This window comes from Apodemus sylvaticus, chromosome 6 (assembly GCF_947179515.1).
Source record: "Apodemus sylvaticus chromosome 6, mApoSyl1.1, whole genome shotgun sequence".
NCBI lineage: Eukaryota > Metazoa > Chordata > Mammalia > Rodentia > Muridae > Apodemus > Apodemus sylvaticus.
This window is the reverse complement of record NC_067477.1, coordinates 115,557,920-115,581,398: the sequence shown is the minus strand read 5'-3', so window position 1 is coordinate 115,581,398 and position 23,479 is coordinate 115,557,920. Positions and strand designations below refer to the sequence as shown.

At 49.6% G+C, this 23,479-nt stretch overlaps 2 protein-coding genes and 2 non-coding genes across 11 annotated transcripts; 1 reads left to right on the top strand and 3 right to left on the bottom strand.

Moving 5' to 3' along the window:
• Positions 1 to 3,057: 3,057 nt before the first annotated feature.
• Ost4 (oligosaccharyltransferase complex subunit 4, non-catalytic) lies at positions 3,058 to 4,338 on the top strand. Its single transcript, XM_052186236.1, has 3 exons — positions 3,058 to 3,191; positions 3,320 to 3,457; positions 4,101 to 4,338. The coding sequence occupies exon 2, from the start codon at positions 3,321 to 3,323 to the stop codon at positions 3,432 to 3,434; it is 114 nt and encodes a 37-aa protein (XP_052042196.1). The 5' UTR covers positions 3,058 to 3,191; position 3,320; the 3' UTR covers positions 3,435 to 3,457; positions 4,101 to 4,338.
• Agbl5 (AGBL carboxypeptidase 5) lies at positions 4,200 to 23,394 on the bottom strand. 8 transcript variants are annotated; one of them, XM_052186235.1, is made up of 17 exons: positions 21,860 to 22,503; positions 21,007 to 21,267; positions 20,609 to 20,780; positions 20,405 to 20,491; positions 20,144 to 20,307; positions 19,277 to 19,454; positions 18,798 to 18,976; positions 17,956 to 18,412; positions 17,386 to 17,555; positions 16,946 to 17,081; positions 16,249 to 16,451; positions 15,518 to 15,732; positions 7,805 to 7,960; positions 6,034 to 6,146; positions 5,700 to 5,746; positions 5,095 to 5,225; positions 4,646 to 4,743 (listed from the first exon to the last, which is right to left on the bottom strand). In XM_052186235.1, the coding sequence occupies exons 2-16, from the start codon at positions 21,219 to 21,221 to the stop codon at positions 5,177 to 5,179; spliced, it is 2,541 nt and encodes an 846-aa protein (XP_052042195.1). In that variant the 5' UTR covers positions 21,222 to 21,267; positions 21,860 to 22,503; the 3' UTR covers positions 4,646 to 4,743; positions 5,095 to 5,176. The 8 variants fall into 8 exon arrangements, with proteins under 8 accessions (XP_052042189.1, XP_052042191.1, XP_052042188.1 ...); XM_052186229.1 differs by lacking the exons at positions 5,700 to 5,746; positions 20,405 to 20,491; positions 21,860 to 22,503 and adding exons at positions 22,537 to 22,676; positions 23,317 to 23,394 and having other exon boundaries at positions 4,200 to 4,743; XM_052186232.1 differs by lacking the exon at positions 20,405 to 20,491 and having other exon boundaries at positions 21,860 to 22,501.
• Positions 22,790 to 22,862, bottom strand: Trnaa-agc (transfer RNA alanine (anticodon AGC)). The gene has a single exon. It is a non-coding gene; the product is annotated as a tRNA-Ala (tRNA).
• On the bottom strand, positions 23,184 to 23,273 carry Trnay-gua (transfer RNA tyrosine (anticodon GUA)). The gene is given in 2 exon segments: positions 23,184 to 23,219; positions 23,237 to 23,273. It is a non-coding gene; the product is annotated as a tRNA-Tyr (tRNA).
• Positions 23,395 to 23,479: the final 85 nt, after the last annotated feature.

Below are 23,479 nucleotides of genomic sequence, written 5' to 3'. Positions count from 1 at the left end.
TCTCTCCCATCTTGTTACCACCCAGTTGCCACAAAGTCCCTCTCCTGTTCTCTGGAGTTAGAAATTCTGTTGTACAGTTTAAACGTGTCAAGTGAAACAATGCTGGCTTTGAAGAGTAGTTGTAGTTGGTTGCCTTTCACCTAGCTTTCCAGTTAGGGGCCAAGACCTAGCAGCTGACAGGAGTGTTTGTGAAAACTCTGATTCACCATTCACTGCCAGCAGCTTCTCCTCGCGGGCCCAGGGATGTGTGAGCTGGCTGTGTGTGGGTCGCCCGCGCTGGATAGGATGCAGTAGTGTTACCGATGGTGGGGTGGCGACGGCATTGCTGTGGTGACATTGCCAGGCAGCCACAGGGTTCCAAAGTGATTAGGCAGAATTGCTCACACAAAAAATCGCTAAGTCCCTGTAGTAAGACAGAGTCTATTTTATAACATGTGTAAGGTGGGGGTTTCCAGTGACCTAGTGGGAAGTCTGTGGGAAGGTTGGACCATACTAGGCGATTCATTCATTCAGCCATTTCAGCCATCACTGACAACAATGAGCTCAAGTTCCCAGAGCCAGGACTTGGGGGTGGGGGTGGGGCTCTTGAAATAAGGAGTGTTTTTTATCTAAGACCTTCTGTAAAAGGACTAAATATTGGGAGGAAAAAGGGGAATCATATGAATTGGATCTTGTATCATGCCAAAACAGACGGGAATTCAAGCTCATGCGAAATCTTAAGCCAAACTCCATGGCTACCCAAATGCAAGCACTTTGTTTGTTTGTTTGTTTTGCCTTCTAGGCCGTTCTCCAGGTGTGATACTTTAGGAGCTGACTACCCTGGGACTCAGGGACCAGCCTCCCTCCCTCCCCAAGGAGGCTTTCCTTGGCTCTCTCCATCCTAAACCGCATCCTAATCGTCAGGTCAGTTCTTGCTCACACTGGTGATCCCAGCATGGGGAGGCAAAGCAGGAGAATCCTGAGTTTGAAGCCAGCCTGGGCTACATCATGAAATCCTATTTAAATTGCAACACTCACAAAGTCATCATATTAACTAGAGGTTCCGTTCCACAAGTGTCTTCCCACCACCTTCCCCAATTCCTGGCAGGATGAGGTCCTGCCTGTCTCACTTCCCACACACTTTTCCATCTAGGATTTTTATCAAGCGTTGTCATTTCTTAGCTGAGTCTAGTTTGATCCTGAGACCAGTTTTTATTTCAGTGCTTTCAGGCGCTAGGCCAAATGACCCACGGAGAGCTGAGAGAGACTCATTGACCAAGGCACAAGACAAATGACCGACAGAGGCCCGGGAAAGACTCACTGACCAGGGCACAGGAAGGGACAGGGAGGCGAAGGTCATTTCTGGGTCGTTCTAAAATAAATCTTTTCCCGTTTATCCCCAACCTTTGGATAACCTCCTGAGTTGACCTACTGTGTGTGTGTGTGGGGGGGGGGGCAGTCCAGAAGAATTGTCTTTAGCCAGCTGTAGAGACTTGGTTAGAGTGCCTTCTGGGCCTATTTCCTTCTTTACCAATAAGTAAATAAAATGACAATAACAGGTCCTGGTGTGGCTGTCTAGGATACTATGCGCCTCGGTGGTTTGAAAGCTAAAGCACTTTCCCCAGCCTTCTCTTGCCATGGGCAGCCTAAGGTAGAGCTTCTTTTAAAACCATAGACCAATTCTGATTCAATTGCATACCTAAGTGGTTGGACTTGGATCTGCTCCAATTTTCCAGGAGACATGAAGCATAATACTGTGTAATCCTAAAATCTAGACATTGCTTTCTCAGGGTAGGGCTGGGGACACACCAACTCACAGAGGATGCCTGGGGAAAGCACGTCTGGGGTATTAACCGTGTTATGTGGAGAGCATGCAGGCCTGGGATTTCTAAATATGAAACTTCTGGGAAACGGTAGGTGGGGGCTAAGACACAAAGTGGGAGGAGGCAGACACTGTAATTCCTGAAGGCAAGTATTGAGTTTATGAGCAAACTGGACACAGACCACTGATGGTCTGAGACCAGAGAAACTAACATTGGAATAGTGCAAGCTAGCTCACTGTGCACACAGGAGGCAATGCGGTCCCCTGTCCCAGCTGTTGCAGCCCTATAGCAGCTCCTGTAGAGTTTTCTTTGGCTCAGAGAAGCAGAGGCCTCCCCTGAGCCCAGGCCCCCCTCTACCGCAGGGCAACTGGCTTCCATTACCCCTGACAGCTCCAGAGCGAGCGACAGTCCAGCCCCTGGCCCTGTCTGCCTCTACATCGTTCCCTTTTATGGTGAAGCTAAGGAGAAAGCAAGCGGGAGGGAACCCACTTCTAGCTGAATAGAGGGCTGTAGAGATTCAGGGTGCTGCTCCCCTCACCAGTGACCCTCAGATGTCTGGATGTCTATTGCAGCCAACTCTTTTCTTCACCACAAACCCACGACCCCTCTTGGCTTATCCAAGCCTTTCCATTCCTACCCCCTCCTTCACATCCGGGGGGGTGATTTCCCACTTGGCCGAGGTCCCACGTTTGGTTTTTGATTTTGAGAGAGTCCACCCTAATTCCGACGCCCACCTCCAGGACTCGGGTGGAGACAGGGAGCTGGCCAGATTGGCATTAAGTAAGTTGTCATGGTCCGCCTCTTTGGTAGGATGTGGTTTCAGAAAGACTGAGGGCACCGTGCATCCTCAATCCTGTCATTCTGCATCACCTTCCACTCCATCCCCACGCCAATGAGCCTGGGAGGGGACCGGGAGGGCAGGACCCAAAGGAAGCACCTGGCTGGGTCGGGCAGGGAGGCGAAGGGGGGGCGGCATGCAGGAAAGCGGGTCGGAGCCTAGAGGTCAGGCCCAGCCTCCCGCCTGCTGCACCCTCGCCCAAACCCACTCCTGGGCTCCAGGGTGGCTGTCACCACAACTTCGCAAGCTAACCGCGGATCCCGCTCGCCAGCTGCAGCCAGCTGCGAACCGGGGCGGGATACCCGCCTCTGCCGGTGCCCCGCCTCTGCCGGTGCCCGGCTCCGCCCTCGCGGCCGGACCGCCACTCTGGGCTCCGCCCAAGCCCGCTCCGCGTGTGTGCGTGCGTGCGCGCCGCCGGAGCAGACGAGACTGCAGGGTAGAGAAGCCGGAAGTGCCGCGTTGTTCCCTGGCTAGCACTACGAAGTTCCGGCTCAGGTCGCCTACCTCGAGTTTGTGCGGCGGTAGTGTCGGAGTCCGGTGGAGCTGGTCAGGTGAGAGGCTCGCAGGCGCCGTTTCACCGGCGAGCTCGGCGGAGGCTGGATCGTGGTGGCGAGGATCTGGCCTGGTGAGAGAGCAAGGAGTGCGCTAACCAAGGCTCAGTCCTTCCCATTGTCCACAGGATGATCACGGACGTGCAGCTCGCCATCTTCGCCAACATGCTGGGCGTGTCACTTTTCTTGCTTGTGGTCCTGTATCACTACGTGGCAGTAAACAACCCCAAGAAGCAGGAATGAAAGTGGCGCTTTCTCCGCCCCAGGTAACGGTCGGGGCAGTAGCGCTCAGACTCAGGACTGCTGAGTGTTGAGGCCGATCCAGGGCCTGCAGACTTAGGGAACTTCAGAAAGTGTCCAGCCGGGCTTGATAGTCCAGAACCGATCCCCTTCGTTCGCATTGTGTACAGTGCCTTGAAATACTCTGCTTTGGTTCCCCTAAACGGCTTGAGGGGACGAGGGCCGTACTTGAGGATGGGTTTTGGGACCTTCCTCATTTCCCATTTTGAGGTTTCCAGTAGAGGCCCAAGTTATAGAGTATGGTTGTTACACGGAGGCGCTGGCACCAGTACAAACAAAGGCAGTAACTGCCAAGTATTGGGGATCAGGCCCTTAACAGCCCCACTTTCCCACGGAACCTGAGGCGTTATTTAGGTAGATTTGGGGGAGGGGCTTGGTAGTGAAAGAGGAAGACTTATTTCCATGTTCTGAAGCCAAGGACGTTGTTTTATGGGTCGACTACAAATAGAGAAAAAAGGGAGGGAGCAAAGTCTGGAAACCAAGTGTGCTTAAAATAGTATAGAGGGATCTGGGTTTGATGGGGGCCGGCTCTTTAAGGGCCTCCCCCAAGAAGGCCTGCAAGGAAGCTGCCGCATTTTCCTTACTTCGGGTTTCTCCCCTTTTTTCTAGGGTTCCAGGACATAGTCTGAGGCAAGATGGAGGGTGTGAGGGGCCTTCACACTTCCCTTCATCTCTCCTACCCATCACAGCATACAAAGCAACTACACCTGGATTTTTCCAAACAACTTTTATTTCCTCAAAGTCTTCCTTAACCCTATGGAGCAAGAAGCTGCCACTGAATAGGGCCCAGTATAGGGGCTGCTTTCTTTTCTACTCCCTCCCCCCAATACAAAAATATAGATATATATATATATTTTGTGGTCCCAAAATCTTGTGCTGTGGAGGGGGGGGAAGGGGGAAAGCAGGTCCCTGTTTTGTTCTGTCTCAAGGTGATGTTCTGCAAGGCCTCGGACAGAGTGGCCGACATTCCAAGGAGCTCTGGTTGTCACATGGGACCAGCAGCTGGAAGACGGACTAACGTATCATTTCACTGTCCCCTCACCTTAGGGCTCTATCCTGGACACGAAGGTAAAGGCATTATCAGACCCTGGGAGAAATAGTGAGTGGTGGAGATTTAGGGACAAAACAAACCTCACATTGGTTCAAGAGCCCCCTGCTGTAACAAATCCGGGATGGGGAGTCAGAGAGAGTACAGGAAATGGGAGAAAAGGCTGGGGCAGAGCGAGGCCGTGGGGGGCCGGCCTGAGGCAGCCTGCAACAGAGAAGAGACAGGAAATCAGGGTTGTGGAAACAGCCCCCTTTTTCTGGTCTGTTAGCCAGTCTGTTAGACTGGGAGGTGAAGAGGGAAATGTGAAGCTGTGCAGGGAGAGGTAGCTTTATAAGTGCTAGAATCAGCTAGCTAGTGCCTTGCGAGACTAATTAGAAGTTATCCTGTGAAGTGAAGACTAAGCCATGGCACAATAAAAATCAGGGACTAGATTCTTAATGAAAGTGCATTTAGTCTTTGGGATCAATGAAAAGGAAGAAGATTATCCTGAATGCTGGGATGGGAAGGAGTAGTAGAAGTGAGGGGCGGAATGAAGGCCTGGACTCCGGTGCTCACCCTGGTGTAGCGGAGCGGGGTCCCGGCTCCAGCTCACTGCTCTCTCTGGTCTGGGGGATGGGGGGTGTGGGGCTTGAGCCTCTCATCCCTCTGCGAGTCGGCGGTGAGCTCCGGCCCAACCTGGGCCTAGCCTGTGTGGACAGGGGTAGACTAAGAGGTTGGCCCCTTCTGTGAGGCTTTCTGCTTTTAGAGTTTCCATGCTTAAGAATCTAGTACAGAAGCCAGCAGAGGTGCTAGGACCCTGAGTCCACGGGCACTGCTCCTAACTGTAATGATGAGACAGGGTGGCAGCTTTAGAACTCCAAATTTATGACGGCACACCAGGTCTTATCTAAGGGGCTGAAAGGGACCCAGCATTTCACTTCCATGGGAGCCCATGGCTAAGAGGTGGCTGGGTAGAGAAGCACTATGAAGAAACACGGTAATGGACTGGCAGATATCCCTCAGCTTTCTCAGCCTCCGCCCCTGCCAGAGCAGCTTAAACTTTGCCCGTCCAGTCAGCTTCTGCCTCTATCTAGCTACAGTCAATGAGGAAGGGAAACTGAAGGAACTCATTGAGTTGGAGGTGATGGGGTGTTACTAGGAGCAGTAACCAGATGTGTTACCTGGGGAATCCGGGACCCCTCCTGGCGGAAACTCTCCTCTGGCAGGTCTGGTCAGAAAGAGAGGAGAAGCTAAGGACTGGTAGGAAAGCCAAAGCTAGCAGGCTGTGGTTGGGGTGCATCTGGCAGGGACAATGGAGTCTGAAGCAAGCGAGAGACCTGGCTGATTAGGACTGGGAAGGTTACCACAGACACCACAGCAGCTCTGACAGGCTGGTTGTAAGAGGCTGTAAAGCAGGAGCAAGCATCCCCCCAGTCCACCCCCTGGTGTTCAGAACAGTGTCTTGCTGGGTTTTGCTAATGCGAAGGACATGGAAAGACCCCACAAATTTTTTACCTGCAAACGAGTCCTAATGCAGGGGATCCGAGCACCAGCCCCTAGGAGGCTTTTCCCAATCACCATGACAGCCTCTGGCTTGTCCCCTGACGGCGAGAATGGGCAGCCGTTCCCTAGAGAACAGAGGGAACTGATCATCAAGGCAGGACTAGACGAGGAGGTAGCTTCACTGATAGCAGTTTCTTGGCCTGGTTTGTTCCCGTTATGGTGCTGGTGATTAGACCTAGGATTTCATGCTAGGCCAGTGCTCGGTGCTCAACCTTTGAGTTATATCCGTAGCCCTTCACCCTCAGTGTCATTGAGAAATTGTCAGTACAGTCATTTCTTGTTGGTCATTTTGTGTATGTAGGTTGTTTAGTACCATCCTTGCCTTAAACTATTTTATGCTGTTTACCCGGAGGTCCTTCCCCACTGTAAAAACCAAATCCTCTCTGGATGTTGTCCTATGTTCCCACTTCTGAGGAGTTCTAATCTGATCCAGGAGTGAAGCTGCAACTTTTGGTGAAAGTCAAATCCTTAGGCTCAGCTCAGTGTGTAACCCTTAGGGCTCACACCTGTCATGTTTAGGCACTCAGAAGTGAAGTCCAGCTGGGCACAGTGGTGGGCCTTCAATCCCAGCATTCCAGAGACAGAAGCTGGTGGATCTCTCTCTCTCTCTCTCTCTCTCTCTCTCTCTCTCTCTCTTTTTGGTTTTTCGAGACAGGGTTTTTCTGTATAACCTTGGCTGTCCTGGAACTCACTCTGTAGGCCAGGCTGGCTTCGAACTCAGAAATCAGCCTGTCTCTGCCTCCCAAGTGCTGGGATTAAAGGTGTGCACCACCATCGCCCAGCAGGCAGATCTCTTTGAGTTCAAGGCCATCTGGTCTACATAATGAGTTCTAGGACATCCAGGGCTATACACAAAAAGCCCCAAGTCCATTCTGTACAACAAAAATAGATAGGTTGGTACAGTATATGTTGGATTCAATTATAGAAAACAATTCTGCCCAGCATGGTGGTGGATGCCTTTAATTCCAGCATTCAAGAGGCAAAGACTGGTGGGTTTGAGACCAGCCTGATCTATAAAGAGAAACCCTGTGTCAAAAAAAGAAGCCGAGCAGTGGTGGCGCATGCCTTTAATCCCTAGTACTCGGGAGGCAGAGGCAGGTGGATTTCTAAGTTCAGGGTCAGCCGGGTCTACAGAGTGAGTTCCAGGACAGCCAGGGCTACACAGAGAAACCCTGTCTTGAAAAAACAAAAAAAAGAAAGAAAAAGAATCCCACTTAGTTTCTTTTATCTAATGTAAAAGAGGTCTGGGTGGGGCTTAGGTTTAGAGTATAGGCTGGCATTTGTAGTGATGACAGGTGAAAAGCCTGTGGCTACCCACCATTCCTAGCTCCTGGAGTTAGGGGACCTGGGTAAGGAGCACTTTGCAGGTAGAAAACATCCTCAGGTCTAGAACTGTGAATGTGAGGACTAGACAGTCTAGAGCAGTGCCTGCAGAGAGTGAGCACCCAGTGTACAGTAACTGTTACTTTATTTTACAAGTTCATTTCATTGAATCCCAGCCTCCTACACAAAGGCACGTGCTAGGAGTGTGAGGCTCCAGGAGAACAGCACCTGGTCTGAGGTGGCCTGAGTATAGGGCAGGTCACCAGGGAAGTCCAGGCTAAGCAGCAGTATGGCTGAAGAAGGTTCTTCTTGAAGCTTAGATAGTAGCCTGTCTAAGCCCTGGGTGGTAGGGAAGGGAAGAGGCCGGGCAACTCAGGTTTCAGGGGCAGTGGGTACCAACCTGATAAGCTGAGTGAATTGGGCAGGAGGCAGGAGCCCATGTTTCGTGAGGAGGTTGGGCCAGAACTAGCCAGAGTTGGGGATGGGGCCAGGCTGCTTGTGGTAGGGCGATGGGTCAGTGGCTGCTGCCGCCGCCTTCTGTCTGGGCATCGGGGCTCTAAGTGGAAAGGACACGGGCAGGGAAAAGATGAAGACGTGAGACAGTGTAAGATAGGCTTCACTGCCCTGTTTCCCTTGGCCAGGCATGGCCATAAGCCTGCTTTCAAGCTCTCAGCAGATCAGCTACCCACTCCCAAAGACGCCAGTTATCCGTATTTCATCCTGCCAGTTTGTTAAAAAGTTCCTGGCCTTGGCTTCTAGAGAATGGCTTTGCAGGGCTTTTTCTTACTTCTGTTCCTCTTCTCATTGATGTTACTGTCACTTAAGGACCAGTGTTCCTAGCCATCTGGCCTTGGTCTTCTTTTAAATCTTTAAATCTCTAAGGCCTCTTTCTCTTGTCAGACATTTCTACTTCCTAAGTCCCCGATTGGCAAACCAGATCTCACTATTCTCTCCTCAGCTCCTTGTCTGCTAGAAAGCTTGCTTCATTTCTCCGTTCCTCCATTGCATGTTTGTTTCGTTAAATCCTAATGGTTCTTCGATTGCAGTGGACTCTAGATCCAAGTCTCACTCTTTCCTTTCTCCCTCAGCTTGATTTTAAAAAAAAAAAAAAAAGAAATTCATCCTTTACATAGGTGTCACCAAATTATTATCCTAAAATAGAAGCCTGAGTTGTTTTTTTTGTTTGTTTGTTTGTTTTTAAAAATCACTGTGGCTTGGGTAAGGGAGAAACAATTTATTTGTAGACAGATTCTCACTGTTGTAGCCCAGACTTTGCTCTCTCTATAGAACCTAGGCCAGACCTGAATTTTTGGTCTTCCTGCCAAAGCATTCCTCCATGCTTGGGTTGTATGCATGCATTACTACATGTGGCTAGATTCTGAAGGTTGGCTCTCTCTCTCTCTCTTTTTTTTTTTTTTTTTTTACTTTCTATATTTTTATGAGTACACTGTAGCTCTCCACAGACACACCAGAAGGAGGGCATGGGATCCTGTTATAGATGGTTGTGAGCCACCATGTAGTTGCTGGGAGTTGAACTCGACCTCTGGAAGAACAGCCTAACTGCTGAGCCATCTCTCCAGCCCAGATCTTTAAAGACAGCCTACTGGAGCCCTTTCAGTGCAGCCCATCCGTCCAGAGTCCTGTCCGCTGTGTGCCCAGACCACAGGCCAGTACGATGCTAACTTAAACTCATACCTCCGCCACTGTTGCCAGAGCTCTGCAGGTTCTTTGAAATTTGTTTCTCTTTTTTAGGGAGTACCTTGATTATCTTCCATGTTCTGTCTCAAATGTCATCTCCCTGTAAATGTTGCCTTGGCCATTTTCAAGCAGAATTAGTTCCAGAGCCTTTGCTTTCTTTTTTTTCATGGCTAGTAGTTATTTATAGGTCAGTTACCTCTTAAAGTTTAAGGGCATACTTAACTTTTAGGGGTAGTACTTTACTACAAGTTCTAAGGGGTGGGATTCCAGAGAGACAGATGGATGGGATGGGGAATTGCAGGGTCAGAAGCTTTAGCAGGAGCCAGATACTTTTGGATCATCATAGAACCAAATAAAATGGTGATGTCAATATTCTAGATGCCTTCTAATACAAGCTACATGTGTTAGGTATGAAAAGCCTAACTTTGGAAGCTAGTGACAGTCACTTCATCTTGTCTGTACTGGGTTTTAGCAGGCAATGCTAGGCATGTATATAACAGGACATGCCTGTAATCCTAGCATGCAGAAGTTGTGGCAGGGGGATCACAAGTTTTAGGCTAGCTTGTGCTTAATGAGTCCCTGTTTCAAAGAGTATTTCTGAAGTCTCTAAGTTGAAGTTACCTATAATGAATCTCTAAATGAATGGATGCTCTTAGGATGGAAGCCCTTCTGGCTGTGATGCTGCATGGCATACATTAGAGTCTCAGGCGGAGAGCAAAGCACACAGCAGAGCGTGGGGCAGTGTGAGCTGTCTGAAACGCTGATGTGATATTAGAGGGCAGAGACCGGTGGCCACACCAACCTCAAACATGAGCCACCATCCGTGACCAGTGATCCTCATGTGTACAGACCTGTGAGTCTGACTAAAATGTGGGTACAAAATCATGTCTCTTGGAGCTGAATATGTATCTTTAATCCCAGAGGTGCACAGATCTCTTGAGTTCAAAACCAGCCTGATCTATACAGCAAGTAATAGACTAGCCAAGGTTACATAGTGAGACTTTGCCACAAAAATAAACACAAGTTCCTCAGCACAAAAGACAGAAATAATAGGACTTGCAGATGATCAGAGTTTATACACAGGCAAGCTGAAACCATGCAAATGGACTGAACCCTCTCCCCCTTACCCTGTGGAAGGAAGTAATAAACAAGAAAATGATTGGGATATGCTAATGCATGCCTGCAGTCCCAGCACTGTGGAGGCAGAAGCAGGAAGGAATTCAAGGCCACTTGTCCATAGAGTTTTGAGTCCAACTCCGGCTACATGAGATTCTTTCACACACACAAAAAGTGAATAAAACTTTTGCTGAAGCAAGCCAGATGAAAGATAAAGAGAAAAAAGTCAGTACAGAATGGAGACTGGATCCTGAGAAAGACAGCCAGGCTAAACCTCAGGAAGCTTATTCCTAATCAGACTGGTCTGAAAAACATAAGGTATTAAAGGTAGTATATTTCAACTAATTTTTTAAGGACTGCCGTAAAACCTTACTTGTCAATGAACACACACACACTTGGCTCATTTTTGTGGTTTGACTTTGCCTTCTATTTTTTTTATTTTTGGATTTGGTTTTTTCAAGACAGGGTTTCTCTGTATAGCCCTGGCTGTCCTGGAACTTACTCTGTAGACCAGGCTGGCCTCAAACTCAGAAATCCGCCTGCTTCTGCCTCCCAGAGTGCTGGGATTACAGGCGTGTGCCACCACCGCCCAGCCAACTTTGCCTCCTATTAATACAGGCTTTACTCCATTCCTGTCAAGAGGATAAAAGGGGGCCACAACAGCGTAAGGCTGAGTGCAGGATAATATGATTGGCTCTGCTTCCAAAGGTAGTAAAATGGTATTTCACTGTAACAAACTAGGACTGGCAGGACAGGACTGGATCCACGGTCTGGTAAGTTGAGGCAGGCTGCTCTCCGCTGGAATGTATTAGGATGCATGTTCTGAGTCTTAGAATCTAAAGCCTCAGGGTTGACAGTATTAATCTATTGCTTTATACCTGAAATGTCATCTCTCTAAAATGTTTTTGGGACATCTTTCCCTGTAGATCTTATTGAATCCTTGAATGCTCGAATAGCTGGCTCTTATAACCCTACAAGAACCGAAAGATTAGTTAAGCATTAACTTGACTCTTAACCAAACTTTACGTTCAGCACATACGTGTGCTGAACACTGAAGAGCTGCACAGTGCTTGGGCCGAGTGTTGGGGGACACTGCCCGACACTGTTTGCTGTTGGAAGAATAGAAGTGGCAATGACTTCCTCCAGAGGAACTCACTGATTGGTGGGGATTACCTACTCTACCAAAAGTTGTCTGCTGAGCTATAGCGACGACCAGACAAGTTGTAAAGTCAGCGAAGTGAGGGGTCGGATGAGAGGGTCCTGGTGATAGGAAGACAGTTAAAGGCTCTGCCCTCATACCTAAGTAAGTGCCTCATCTTTCATGTCCTTGTCTGGCTGGATAGTCTGGAAGGCAAGATGAGGATCACGCAAATGACATTTCCAGAATGCAAAACCGAAGGAAGCTACTGCGCAGTCATGGGGTTGTGTGCTAGCTGCCTTCTTCCTTAGTCTAATGTTCAGGAGAGGCTGGCTGCCTTGTCACCCCAACTGCCACCAGCTAGCTGTTCACCTCTGCTCATGCAGTGCCAGCCCCTCTGACTTCTCACTCCTGTATTACTCTTGCTATCATTTCTGAGACAGTAGATGGAGCTGTGCTACAGGGCTGGGAAGGAAGGCAGCATGTTTTCCCGCTGGGAAGAGTCAGGTAGACTCTGCCCTAAGGTCAGGTACTGGGAATTAGGACTTAGGATCTTTTGGCCTCCTGTGCTAGGGCTTTTCTGTTTGTCTGAAGTTGAGAATTCATTGGCCTTTTATAGGTGCCACCTCACAGCTCAGGAGGTGCCTTTCAGATCAGTTCCCTGTTTGTCTTATGCTGTTGGCTCAGCTGGCCACATCTTTTCTGGGAAAGCTCCCTGGAAACTCCAATCTCGTGTTTGTTCAAGTCAATAAAACCAATAAAATGTATAGTTAAATATACTATAAACAGTAATTGAATTTTTCTTATGGGGAGTGGGTGGGTAAATAGATCTCATGTAGTCCAAGCTGGCCCCAAACTCACTATCTAGCCAAGGGAAGATCTTGTCTTTATCTCCCAAGTGCTGGGATTACATACATGCATCACCACACCTGACATCAAAATTTTATAAATAAATTCCAAGTCAAAATAATAGTTATTGTCACAATCCAAATTTGGGGGTTGGAAAGTTAGTGCATTTCAAGTTAAAATTTCTGAGATCTGGAGTCATGTTTTTTCCTAGTTTTGAAAACAACAGGCCAGCCAGGATAGGTGAGGGAAAATATACCACACATGACAAGCTGAGCTCAGTTTTCAAGACCAACATGATTGAAAGAGAAAACACACATCGGTTGTTCTCCCCCTTCCTCACAGGTGCTGAGGCATGTGCCTTTATGCACAGACATACAGACAGTCACACCATAAATAAATGCAAATAAATAAACCATGTCGCTTGCTGTGGCCAAGGCCAAAGACCCAGAGGTATGGCAACAAATGTTACAAAGAACATGGTAGGACAGATCACACTGAACAACGTTTTCTCGATAGTTGACTGAAGATGCCAGATCCAGATGTGTGCATTGCAGCCCTATATAAAATCAGAAACAGCCTTCTTTCCTGGGGGTCTTCAAAGGATTGGGCCAGTAAATGCCCAGTGAACTCTCAGATGCCTAAGACCTCACTTTTTAAACTCTCTACAGTGTCTATTTTGATAAAACTTTCATCCTGATCCTTTGATTTTAAACCCAGTTTCCTGCCATGTACAACTATTTATGCAAGTCTTGGGGGGCATCAGTTCTCTAACCAGCCCTGTTCCAAGCCTGTCCCCCCAAAGAACCGCCTTCTCACTTGGCACTTGTACATGGTGACATAGAGCTCCAATCCCTCCTCTTGCCCTGTCTATGGTTCTGCCAAGAAGACATCTTTGTAGATGTCTTTAGGAGTCTACGCCTGTTTAAGGTGGCTTTTCACTTTTTTTTTATCTTAAAGTCACTGTAACTTTCCTCTATAGCACACAGCTTTGAAGCCTCTTAGTTCAGCTGTCTTTTACCATTACTAGGTCCTGATGCTTCTGTTTTAATTTCTTTCCTTTGCAGACTCTGGTACAGGTCAGCTCATATGTCATGACTGCAAGTCCCTGTCTCCCTGTCCAGATGTGCAGTGCAGTTTTTTGTTCCCATTTGTCTTAGAAGTAACCACAGTTGCTACCATATGCCTCATTCAATTCAACATCCCTGTTTTTAAAACACTTCCCACATGTCTTCAAACTTCGTGGGGGAAGGGCTAGCCCTTTGTATGCCAGCTAAGCATGGGCGTTTTATTGTCTGTGTCTGAGCAGGGCTGCTGTTCTCATTTGTGGGGTGTTGTTTTTGTCAAGCCACATACTATTTGTTCTTCAAAGTTGTTTCTCAGCTGAGCATTCTGTTAATTACTTAGGACCTACCACAGTAGCTCTCCAGACGGCCTGGATGTTTATAATGTGCACATCCTTTGTATGTTGTATTTGCTATCTTGTTTCCTGTGTTAAGTTTCAAGTCAATCAACCAAGAATTACTTGGTACTCAGGCTGCATATTTTCAGTTAGTTCTCTGAGAAAGTAACAGACTATATAGCCCTCACCTCAAGGATTTCAATGCAGAATTCTGTATCCGGAAATGGAGCTGGGGGTGGCAGTCAATACTAACTAACATCTGCCTCCAGCTGGGGCTCACAGCTTGCCTCTAATCCAGCACTTGGGAAGTTGAAGCAAAAGAATCCTAAGCTCAAAGCCAATCTAGGCTATAGAACAAGACCCTGCCTCAAAAAAAAAAAAAAATTATATAAATATGCCTTGAATCCTCCAGGAATGATCTACAGAAAAGGCAAAGATGGAGGATTTATAGTGCTGTTGAAGAAATTATAAGATGTAATCTAGGAAACTCTTACAAAAAAAAAAAAATCCACCAACAACAATAATAAAAAAATCTTCACCCAGATATAACATAGACTAGGTACACTGGAGCCTGGAAACGAGTTGGGGTGATTGCCACTTAAGGAATAACCCACTCTCTACCAGCTTCAGCCTGTGATACAGCCTCATTAGGGAGCCAAGATTGGGCTCTGATGTGTTACTCTGCTTTAGTCTACCGAGCTAGGGTTATAGGTGTGCCAGCACACCTAGTTGGATAAGCCATCCCTAAAATAGTTTTTTGAAGTTTTCTCATCATACAAATGGGAACATCATCCATCGTACGCAACCTGGTTAGGTAAGTCAAACTATCTGTGATGTTCTCTTATCGTTATCAAATGCTATCTAAATATGAGGCATTATTATATTAATTTAATATTTTAAAGCACAGTGCACATAATTATTTATTTCTAAGTTAGACTCTCAGAAGGGGTTTGGAATATAAACAACTGGTGTTCATATCAGAAATGGGAACATCCTAATTAGCTGAAGCTGGGTGGCTCTTGCAGCTTCTCAAACTAGAGTCAGATTGACAGACACTGTAGCTGCAAACCCAGCGCATACCAGGGCCACTCCAAAAGCCAAAGAGCAGAGGAATGCTCACAGAAATGGGGAAAACTGGACAACCATGCACTTAGCTCCACCTTACAGGGGTCCATGTTTTGACAAGACTCGCACGGCCAGACACCACAGCAGTACTATTTGTGGTATATTTTTCTAGAGTAATACTACAAAAATCTCTCCCACCACAGGCCAGTTCCCTGCCAGCTTTCCCCACCTTGCCCCCAATCTCCACCCCTTGTAAGCCCACATTTTGGTTATAAACTTCTGACTCAGACTCTTACCAAGTAAGACACAAGACTACTTACTAGTTAGGCAGCTGTACACTGCGGGGAAGGGGTAGGCCATTGGTTTATGAGCCTACAATAGGAGCTGCTTCAGTTCTGCTTTCCTTTGGAAGAACTGGAATCTTGATATTGCTATTGTGAAGCCAGGAAGTTTCAGCCCACAGAGGCGGTAGATAGTGCTCTTCATTCTACAGTGCTACTGTTTACATTCTAAAGACATTTCCTCCTACTGTCAACAAGAAGACACTGTCCTTGACGGAAGCTCCATGGCTGTGTTTGGCACTGCTGTAGCTAGGGTTTTGTCCTTGGAAATATCCCTGGCTCCTACCATGTGTGAAGTTACCGTCGCCGGGTCTTCTGTCTGTGGCTGCCACAGACAGTACTGCTCTGAAGTTAGGCCGCAGGAACAACAAGGTCGCCGGAGAGGCTGCAGTCTTCTGCTACAGACTAGTTTTATTGATTCGCCCCTTGTATGTCTTCAAGCTCTTTCCCCCAAGCAATGCCCCAAACAACCAAACACCTGCTGCAGGGACTCCCAGACTGGCTTACCTCTAACAGGGCCCAGCACCCGATGGCTGACCTTTTGGGTGCTAGAGCCCAGGCCTGGCAGCCCTGCAGTCCGACTGCCATGAAAAGGAAAGCTGGGAGAGTTCTTCATCTGTGGAGAATTTTGTTGGCTGCTGCCGCTACCACCAGTACTCGTGCCAGTGCTAAAACTTCGAGCCCGGCTCAAGGCATTTTCAGAGCAGGAAACAGGCAAGCCACTGCAAAAGAGCAGATGATAGTTAACCCTGGGCCTGGGAAAAGTTTCCTCAGGATATGGCAATTAAAATTCACTTCTGGGGTAAAAGGGCATAGGAACCCATTCCCAAGAACAAGGGAGGGCATGTCTGGCTGTGGATGACGATCTAACTTGGAGTATACCAGCTAACCTTGGAGGGGCATCGTAAGTGGCTTGACTTGACAAAGACTGCCTCCCTTGCTTTGTTGGAACTGGCTCTAGAGCCCTCTTCGCTTAGGCATTCACAATCTTTGGAACCTGAGACCCGCCACACCCTTGCCACAAAGATAGTGGGTTTTGGGTTCTGGATCTAGGATCCCTTGGCCTGATTTTCAGCTCCTCAGATATAGCTCTAGGTAGAAGGGAAGAGGTTCCCATTCTCAGAAGCTGAGATAATCTTACAAGTTTCCATGGACCCAGGAAATGTTCCCCAGGTGGCCTCCCCACAAGCTCACTGCTACCTGGCCAACTTCCCTGTGCTCCCCGTTCCTCTCCTTACTTGTTGCTTTTGGGAGGGGTCCGAGACCCCCGCTTCTTGCTCGTGCCCGTAGTCACCGCGCTGGTCAGGCCTCTGCTGTTGCGCACGTGCTTCAGCATCCAGGCGCGCAGGTTCGTGAGGCTGTTGTGCTCTGACAGCACGATCCGGGGCCATGGGTTACATTCCGCCATGTCCAGAGCTGCGATGGCCATCGCCCGTCCCACCTGTGGGGTTGGTCAGCGGTCGGGTCAGGGTCTCTATCCTCTAATCTCCCTGTGGTGGGGGTGTGGCACCCAGCACGAGAGGGCAGAAGAGGACCCTCACAGTCACTGAGCACTCTGCATTTTGTGTCCTGGTTTTTTTATCTCAAGCAGATACAACTTGCTGTTCGGGGCAGGGGCTGGTGTGCAAGGAACCATGAATTTCCCACAAGGAAGAGTTTGTGTTGTTTATAACCTACAGTTCTATTTCTCTTATGTGCCTAGAAAAAGACACATCAAGACTACAATAATGGTGTGCTTTTGAACCCAGGAGTGACTAAATCCATGAGGGAGATCAGTTCAGACCATGTATTTATTACTTAGATGTGACAGGGTAAAGTCTTATGATTCAGGTCAAAAATTATGCCTGTGTTCTCACCTATTGCCTGGACAGCTAACCCTGCAGAGGATCTTAGATCGGGGGTCTTCCCTTCCCCATTTACTCTATGGAGTCATACCTGCTCGAACAGCTCCACGGTGTATCTGGAGGGGAAGGCTGGAGGGGGAGGGGGGCTGGCCCGCCCGTTGTCATGACAAGCAGCAGGGATGCTGTTGACTGAGCGTCCAGTATTGTAGTTGCATTCAAGTGTGTAGCTAAGACACAGAGATCTTTATCAGTGTCTTGCCTGAACAGGCGTTACAGCAGAACACTGAGATGGTAAACACTTCTAAGCAAGTAAAGACCAATAGAAAATGCTAATAATTCCCAAGTAACAACTGACCACATGCCCAGAAGTCCTCCAAAAGTAAGATTCCTAGATCAATGTCAACCTTACTAACTGAGGCTCTTTTGAGAAGACTTGGGTCATTCAGGTATATATCCTCAAATACCCTGGGATAAGTATTTCTTTTTCCTTTAAAGAAGTTATTTTCCCAGCTATGCCAGGTTCCTCCCAACCTGTGGATTATCCCTGAGGCTTTGTAGATTGCCACCCGGCCGCTTCCCTCTTTGGATTGGCCATCTCTACGGTCTCGGGCATACATGTTCTTCTCTGAGAAGTTGCAGCCCTGGAAGTCAAAGTGGGCTGAATTCAAGGAGATGAGCTTTGGATATAGCATGTTTTCCACCTGTGTGGGGGGAGAAAGGGCAACTCAGAAGATGGCAGTCACATGACTGCCGCATACACCATCCGCACTCACCACCACAGCAGTAAGCAAGGTTTCTTTCAAGCCCACGTTTTAACACTATTTCCTTTAAGCTCTTGGCTTTCCCTCTCCAAGCTGCCCTTCTTCTCTGGCCCTCGGAGCTCTATGGAAGACTGAAATGCTCTCACTTGCTCCTCACTCAGAACCATGACACAGTGGCTAAGATACATGGCCCGGGTGCCTTCTCTCCATCCTGTGAAGCTTGCGCAGAGGTGGTGTGCATAGGTCTTCCTGCTCCTCTGGAAACCTCAGCACCCCTGTTCATAAGTCCCCCTTACCTCCTAACCTGCAGTACTCACTGCCACACAGCACAGGGTCCTACCTGGGTGCTCTCATCACTGAAGCTGTTTCCATACATGAAGCAGCCCCTTTTGGATGCATGTCCATGCAAGTCCACATAGTAAGCAACGCCACTCTCTTTTGGGGGGATGGTGTCAGGGGCTGGCTCCTCAAGTTCAGGAATCGGCTGTGGCATAATCCACACTGGGTCAGTCTTCTCTTCTGCTGCCTCGGTCTCAGTCCAAGTCTCTGGGTTTTCCCCATCGGGCGACTGCCCAAGCTGAGCTTCGCTGTGGACAGTACTGGCTTTCTCGAGGTCAGAAAGAGGAGCTTCCGGAGGAAGATGAAGACTGGGCTGCTGGCTCGAGGGGCTCTTGGCGTTGAGCCGCGAGTGCACGTGATGGTAGAGCAGCACGGCTTTGGCACCGTAGATGGCTGGGTGCAGGACGGCGTCAGGCTTCAAGTACTGGCGGTTCAGGTTCACTCCACGCGAGTCCGTGCTGTAGGGAGACAGGACTCAATAGGCCCTGATGTCTGGGCCACCCAAGCAGACTCTAGGCCAGGTGACAAGGGCACTGGAAGACTTGTAAAGTGAAAGGCTTAAATCATGCTGGGAAAGGACGGCAGAAGCCTTCCTTTCCTCATTTGCTGTCACATCAGCCACCAGAGTTCAAGGATAGTCCCTCTACCCAGTTAGTCTTCGCCTACTTTTGCTCCACCCAGGATGTGTTCCCATGAAGTGCACTCCTGTCGCTTACTGCAGGGTTAGAGGGGCTTGCCCTGGGTAGGGGACAGGAGCACTGGAAAGTCAGAAGGCTGGCTGGCCTTGATAGCCAAGTGCGACACAGGACTGGGTAGAAGGCAGAAAGACTGTTTCCGACTTACCGGTAGTGGCCCCGGACCACACCATCAGGGTTTAACATGGGGATCAACTTAAAAACAAAGAGTCGACGGAGAGTTTGTGCCCGGGGGTCATCAGGTCGAAGGATAAAGTCCAGAAAGCCATTGAAGACAAAGCTAGACGGAGTCTCTCCAGGGTGTACCCTGCTGCTTAAGAAGAATATCTAAGGTGGAGAAGAAGCAGACAGGTCAGTGATGTGACCAGTCCACTCTGATAGCTTTAAGCTAGCCACAGTGGCTGGAGAGAGTACTAGAGAGAGTTACTTATGTGTATGTCAATGTGTCTGTGTGTGGGTGCCTGTGGAGGCCATAACCTCTACCCCCTGGAGCAGGAGTTACAGGCAACTGCACAGTGTGGGTGCTGGGAACCCAACCAGGGTCCTTTGTCACAGAGCATCAAGTACTGTTAAATCAGCCATGTCTTCCCCCAAGAACCCTGTGTTACATTCTTCCCAGTTACGTACCCGTTTGCCTGTGAAACGGAACGGCCGGGGAGTGCCGAGGTCAGGGAATAGCTGCTCTAGCCGGGGCTCCCGATCATCTCTGAGCCCATGGCAGGAAGTGATTGTTAGTAGATCTACCCGAAGTCCATCCAGAGAATAGCAGAGCAGCTCTCGGTGGTAATAAATGCTATCCAGAGGACTACAGGGAAAAATCAATAGAAGTCCCTAAAGTCCTAGCAAGAGGCACGCAGCATTGCCATCTCAGGACTTATGTTATCTGGTCCCTCACCAGACCTCACAGTCGCTTGAACTGGTGAGACTAAGTTCGTGTGGGCTTGCACTGCTAGGTGCAGACTATAGGACTGAGTTTTTAGCGTATGTGTGTATTCTTACATGAGCACACATGCAGGTACACATGCCATAACACATGTGGAGGTTAGAGAACAGCTTCCTCCTGTCGTGTTGGTTCTGGGGATGCAATCATAGCATCCGGTTGGTGACAGCGCCCTTCTCTATGCACTGAGCCTTCTGGCTGGCTCTCCTTAGCCCTACCACTTAAGGGTGGGTGGGTTTGTTTATGTTCCTAATTTCATTTATGCTTTATCAGGATACATTAATCTGTGTACATAGTTGCCCTTAGTAGAGGAAGACGAGGAAGTCATGCTGAGCAGCCGCAGTGCCGGCCACATTCAGGACAGCTCAAGAGAACTGGAGCAGGAGCATGCATTGGGCACGTAAGTCATCACGGTGGCAAAGGAACATCTTTATCAAAACACTACACTCTACACATGGACAAGACTGGTGAAGTTCTGGCTGTGAGCTCTTAGGACAGATGCCAGAAGCAACAGAGGATCCACAGGATAGCAGGGGGAAGAATGGGGTTAGCACCTGCTATGGGTAGAGTAATTCTCTGGAAAGCGCTGGTCTAGCTGGCTTAGCAAATCCTGGCAGTCACTGTAGGAGAAGGGGTAGCAGAAGGCGAAGAAGGTGGTGGCTCCCCGGCCCTCTACGAAGCGGTGAACAAAGGAGAGCACAAATTGTGTCTCTGTCATCTGGGGAGCAGAGGAGAAAGGGGGGAAACATGTCATCTGTGTCAGCGCTGTGCTCCTCCTGAGGGGACACCAGGACCTGACCTCATGCCTCTCTCACCTTTACCAACTCCCTCCCTCTGACACTTTCCACATGAGAACCAGCTTCTTCAGGCTTGCTGAGGCAGGGGCTCAGCTTGGACCCTAGCTAGGGGTGGAAGAAAGAAGATACTAAAGGTAGGGGTTGCACCTGCCGGGTCCTCTCTCTCAGGAATGTGCTTCCTCTATTAACACCCTCTATCATTCCTCCCACTGAAGAACTTACCTCAAAGGTGGGCCGCTCTCTAATGCGTTCCCAGCGTGGCCGGGAAGGCAGCGTGCGCACAAAGGGGGCCATGCCCTGAGAATACAGTTTGCTTTGCTTGTTCATGTTCATAATGTTGATCTTGATAAGCTTTCCTGGAGTTCCTCCCCGGACACTGAAGTAGAACCATGACCTGCGAGCCGAAAGAGGGAGCAGCTGTGAGACGTGGGAGGGTCAGGAAGGATGTGGGGGACGCTGAACCAAATCAAGTCCAAACAGCAAAGCGCTATTTAGTAAGGAGGAAAGGGAGGACGGGTTAGCAGAGATACTGTGCTGCTATGCACAGTCAAAGGACTGGCTTCAGGATGCATCCAGGCACTGGGACCCCGCCCCCCACCCTGCCCCCGCAGTCCCCATACCTGTTCCCGTTCTCATATTCTGTTTCAGCACAGTCTGGCCGGGTCCACACGTTGAACTCGTAGTCGGGGTTAGAAGCAGAACCGCCAGTGGGGGCTGTTGCCACTCCTCCTACACCTTCCCCATCACTAGGCACAGTCTCCACCTTTTCCACATGGGCTAGGTTCCCTGAATCAAAGCGAGAACTGAACAGCAATCCCCCACAGCGCAGCTCCATGGTGAGGCTGGGAAAGCATCCTCCTGCCCCACACAGGCCCTGAGAGCTGGGAAAAAATCAAAGCGGGCATAGGGAGGAGAGGCAGAAGGTGAAACAATGTGTTCGGTGTCTCAGGGTAAATGAGAAATGTTTTTACTACTCTACTGAGCAAAAAACTCTATTTCTTAGAAAACATGGAAGTAGCCTTTCAGCAAGATCAAGAGAAAGCCCAACTTCGTCCCTGGACACCCAAGGAGTATGAGTGACCTAAAAACACCCTATTTTACTACATCGCCACTGTTCCCAAGTCGAATGGTGGGATCAATGGCTTCCATAGTTGAGTTGGAAAACGCTAGATTCTCAAGCTTCTTAACAACATAAGGAGCAGAGACTAGAGGTCAGATGGCTGCCACAGACTCTGTGAGGGAGGGGCCATATTAAAAATTTCCTAGATTGGCTTTGTACTGGGCAGCCCAGAGCAGGAAGAATCAAATTTCTAAGTGTAAATGGTAACTTCCTCTCTTTCCCTCTTTGTCTTCTCAAGCACTGACTAGCATTACACGGTCTCTGAGACCTTGAAGAGCGTTGGTACCACCCCCTTCCTCTACTACGCCTATGAGGGAAACGTAGCCTATGCCCGGCCAAAGCCACTTGCTCACCTGCCCTGAACCTCAGTTCCAATTAGGGTCTGTTTCCATCCTCCCGCCCTGTAGACGCGAGCCTGTGCACAAGCTACCCTCGAAGGTGTGGGTAACGGGCGTCCTAAGCACCCCTAGGAAGGCTGGGCCGGTAGCGTCCCGCTTGGAAGCAGCAGGCAGCTCCTCGATTCGCGAGGACCCTCGCACTGCGGGGCTTGTCCAGGGCAGGGTGGGGTTTGGAGGCGTGGGAGGGGTCGAGACAGATACACTGGAGGACGGGAGGGCTGGTCCTAGGGGTCAGAGGTGAGGCCACAGGCGCGGAGGTAGTCAACCAGAGGCGGGGTCGGCCGGCCGCGGCAGGCCGGGGGGCGGGGTGGCATTCGACGGGGGCTCCAGCGGAGCGGGCAGAGAAGGGGGCGGGGCCTGCCGCGGGGCCGCAGTCCACGCAGAGCCCCTCACCTCTCTCGGGGCCGCTGCTCCCGCTCCCTCTCCCGCTAGCGAGGCGGCACCTCGGGCCCCGGCACCCGGACCCTCCACCCGGGACCCACACAAAACCAGAGAGCCGCGGTGCCGGGACCCCACTCTGCCAGGAAACAAGAAGTCTCTTGCCTATTGGCCACAGCTGCAGCTGGCTACCCGCCCAGTAAAGCGCACTGCCATTGGTCGCTATGCAGGGTTCCGTGCACGTTGGCAGGTACCTGCGAGGGGGCCGTTTGGGGGCTTCCGCGGGCCACCGCTGTGTGCGGCTCAGAAGACGTCTTCTCAGTAGGCGGTTAACGGCCCGCCTCCCCGAGGCGGGAAAGACAAAGCAGGGAGCAGGAAACAGGAAAAGACTTACCTGCGAATAAGAAAAACACATGTGAAGCCGATCTTTGTTTACCGTGCTTCTTGCTCTACTGTGTAACAAAACGTGGACAACAGATCATGAACATGATGATGTGCAAAACGAAGTGGAGGATGCGGGCATCGATCCCGCTACCTCTCGCATGCTAAGCGAGCGCTCTACCATTTGAGCTAATCCCCCAGCTGTAGTGTTGTACCTTCCTGTAACCTTTACAAGGTTTCCTGAGAGCAACGTTTCTAATGTAGTTCAGAGTGTAAGGTACAGTGGAACCCTCAGCAAGGTTTTAAAACTGAGCTATGCAATAAACACATAAGCAATACGGACTTCTCTTGAAGTACGTGTTACTATATCTTTACACATAATGCGCGAACAAGGCACATTGTACTCTGACTACTTAACTGCTTACGTGTTTTACCCAAGGTCAGCAGTAGCCAGGAAAATACACTGCCTATCCACAAGTTAGCATTTCCCCCACAGAGCAGCTAAAAATAACGCACGAAGTCCTTCGAGCCGGAATCGAACCAGCGACCTAAGGATTGCCATATCGGTATTAACTACAGTCCTCCGCTCTACCAACTGAGCTATCGAAGGCTCCGCTGCTCACCCATGTTGCGGTTTTCCCTCTAATGCTTACCAAGTTGGTTTTTTTTCCCCCTAACGTGTTTTTTGCAAATTAAAGGAGCCGGGCCAGAAAGAAAGGCGGGTTTGCGGGCTCGCCCTCCGCCGCAGGAGCTCGCTGTGAGCCGGATTGAGGCTAAAGCTTGGGCGGCCTTCCTCCCGCTAAGCCGACATTAGTT

Excerpts from the sequence above, each read along its gene's own strand:
- Ost4 (XM_052186236.1), top strand. The coding sequence starts at position 3,321 with ATGATCACGGACGTGCAGCTCGCCATCTTCGCCAACATGCTGGGCGTG.
- Agbl5 (XM_052186229.1), bottom strand. The coding sequence starts at position 21,221 with ATGGAGCTGCGCTGTGGGGGATTGCTGTTCAGTTCTCGCTTTGATTCA. Across the intron at positions 19,455-20,143 it reads AATTACTCTACCCATAGCAG|TCCTCTGGATAGCATTTATT; the intron begins GTGCTAACCCCA and ends TTTTCCCTGTAG. Across the intron at positions 7,961-15,517 it reads GGTGCTGGGCCCTGTTAGAG|AGCCCCGATGCCCAGACAGA; the intron begins GTAAGCCAGTCT and ends CTTTCCACTTAG.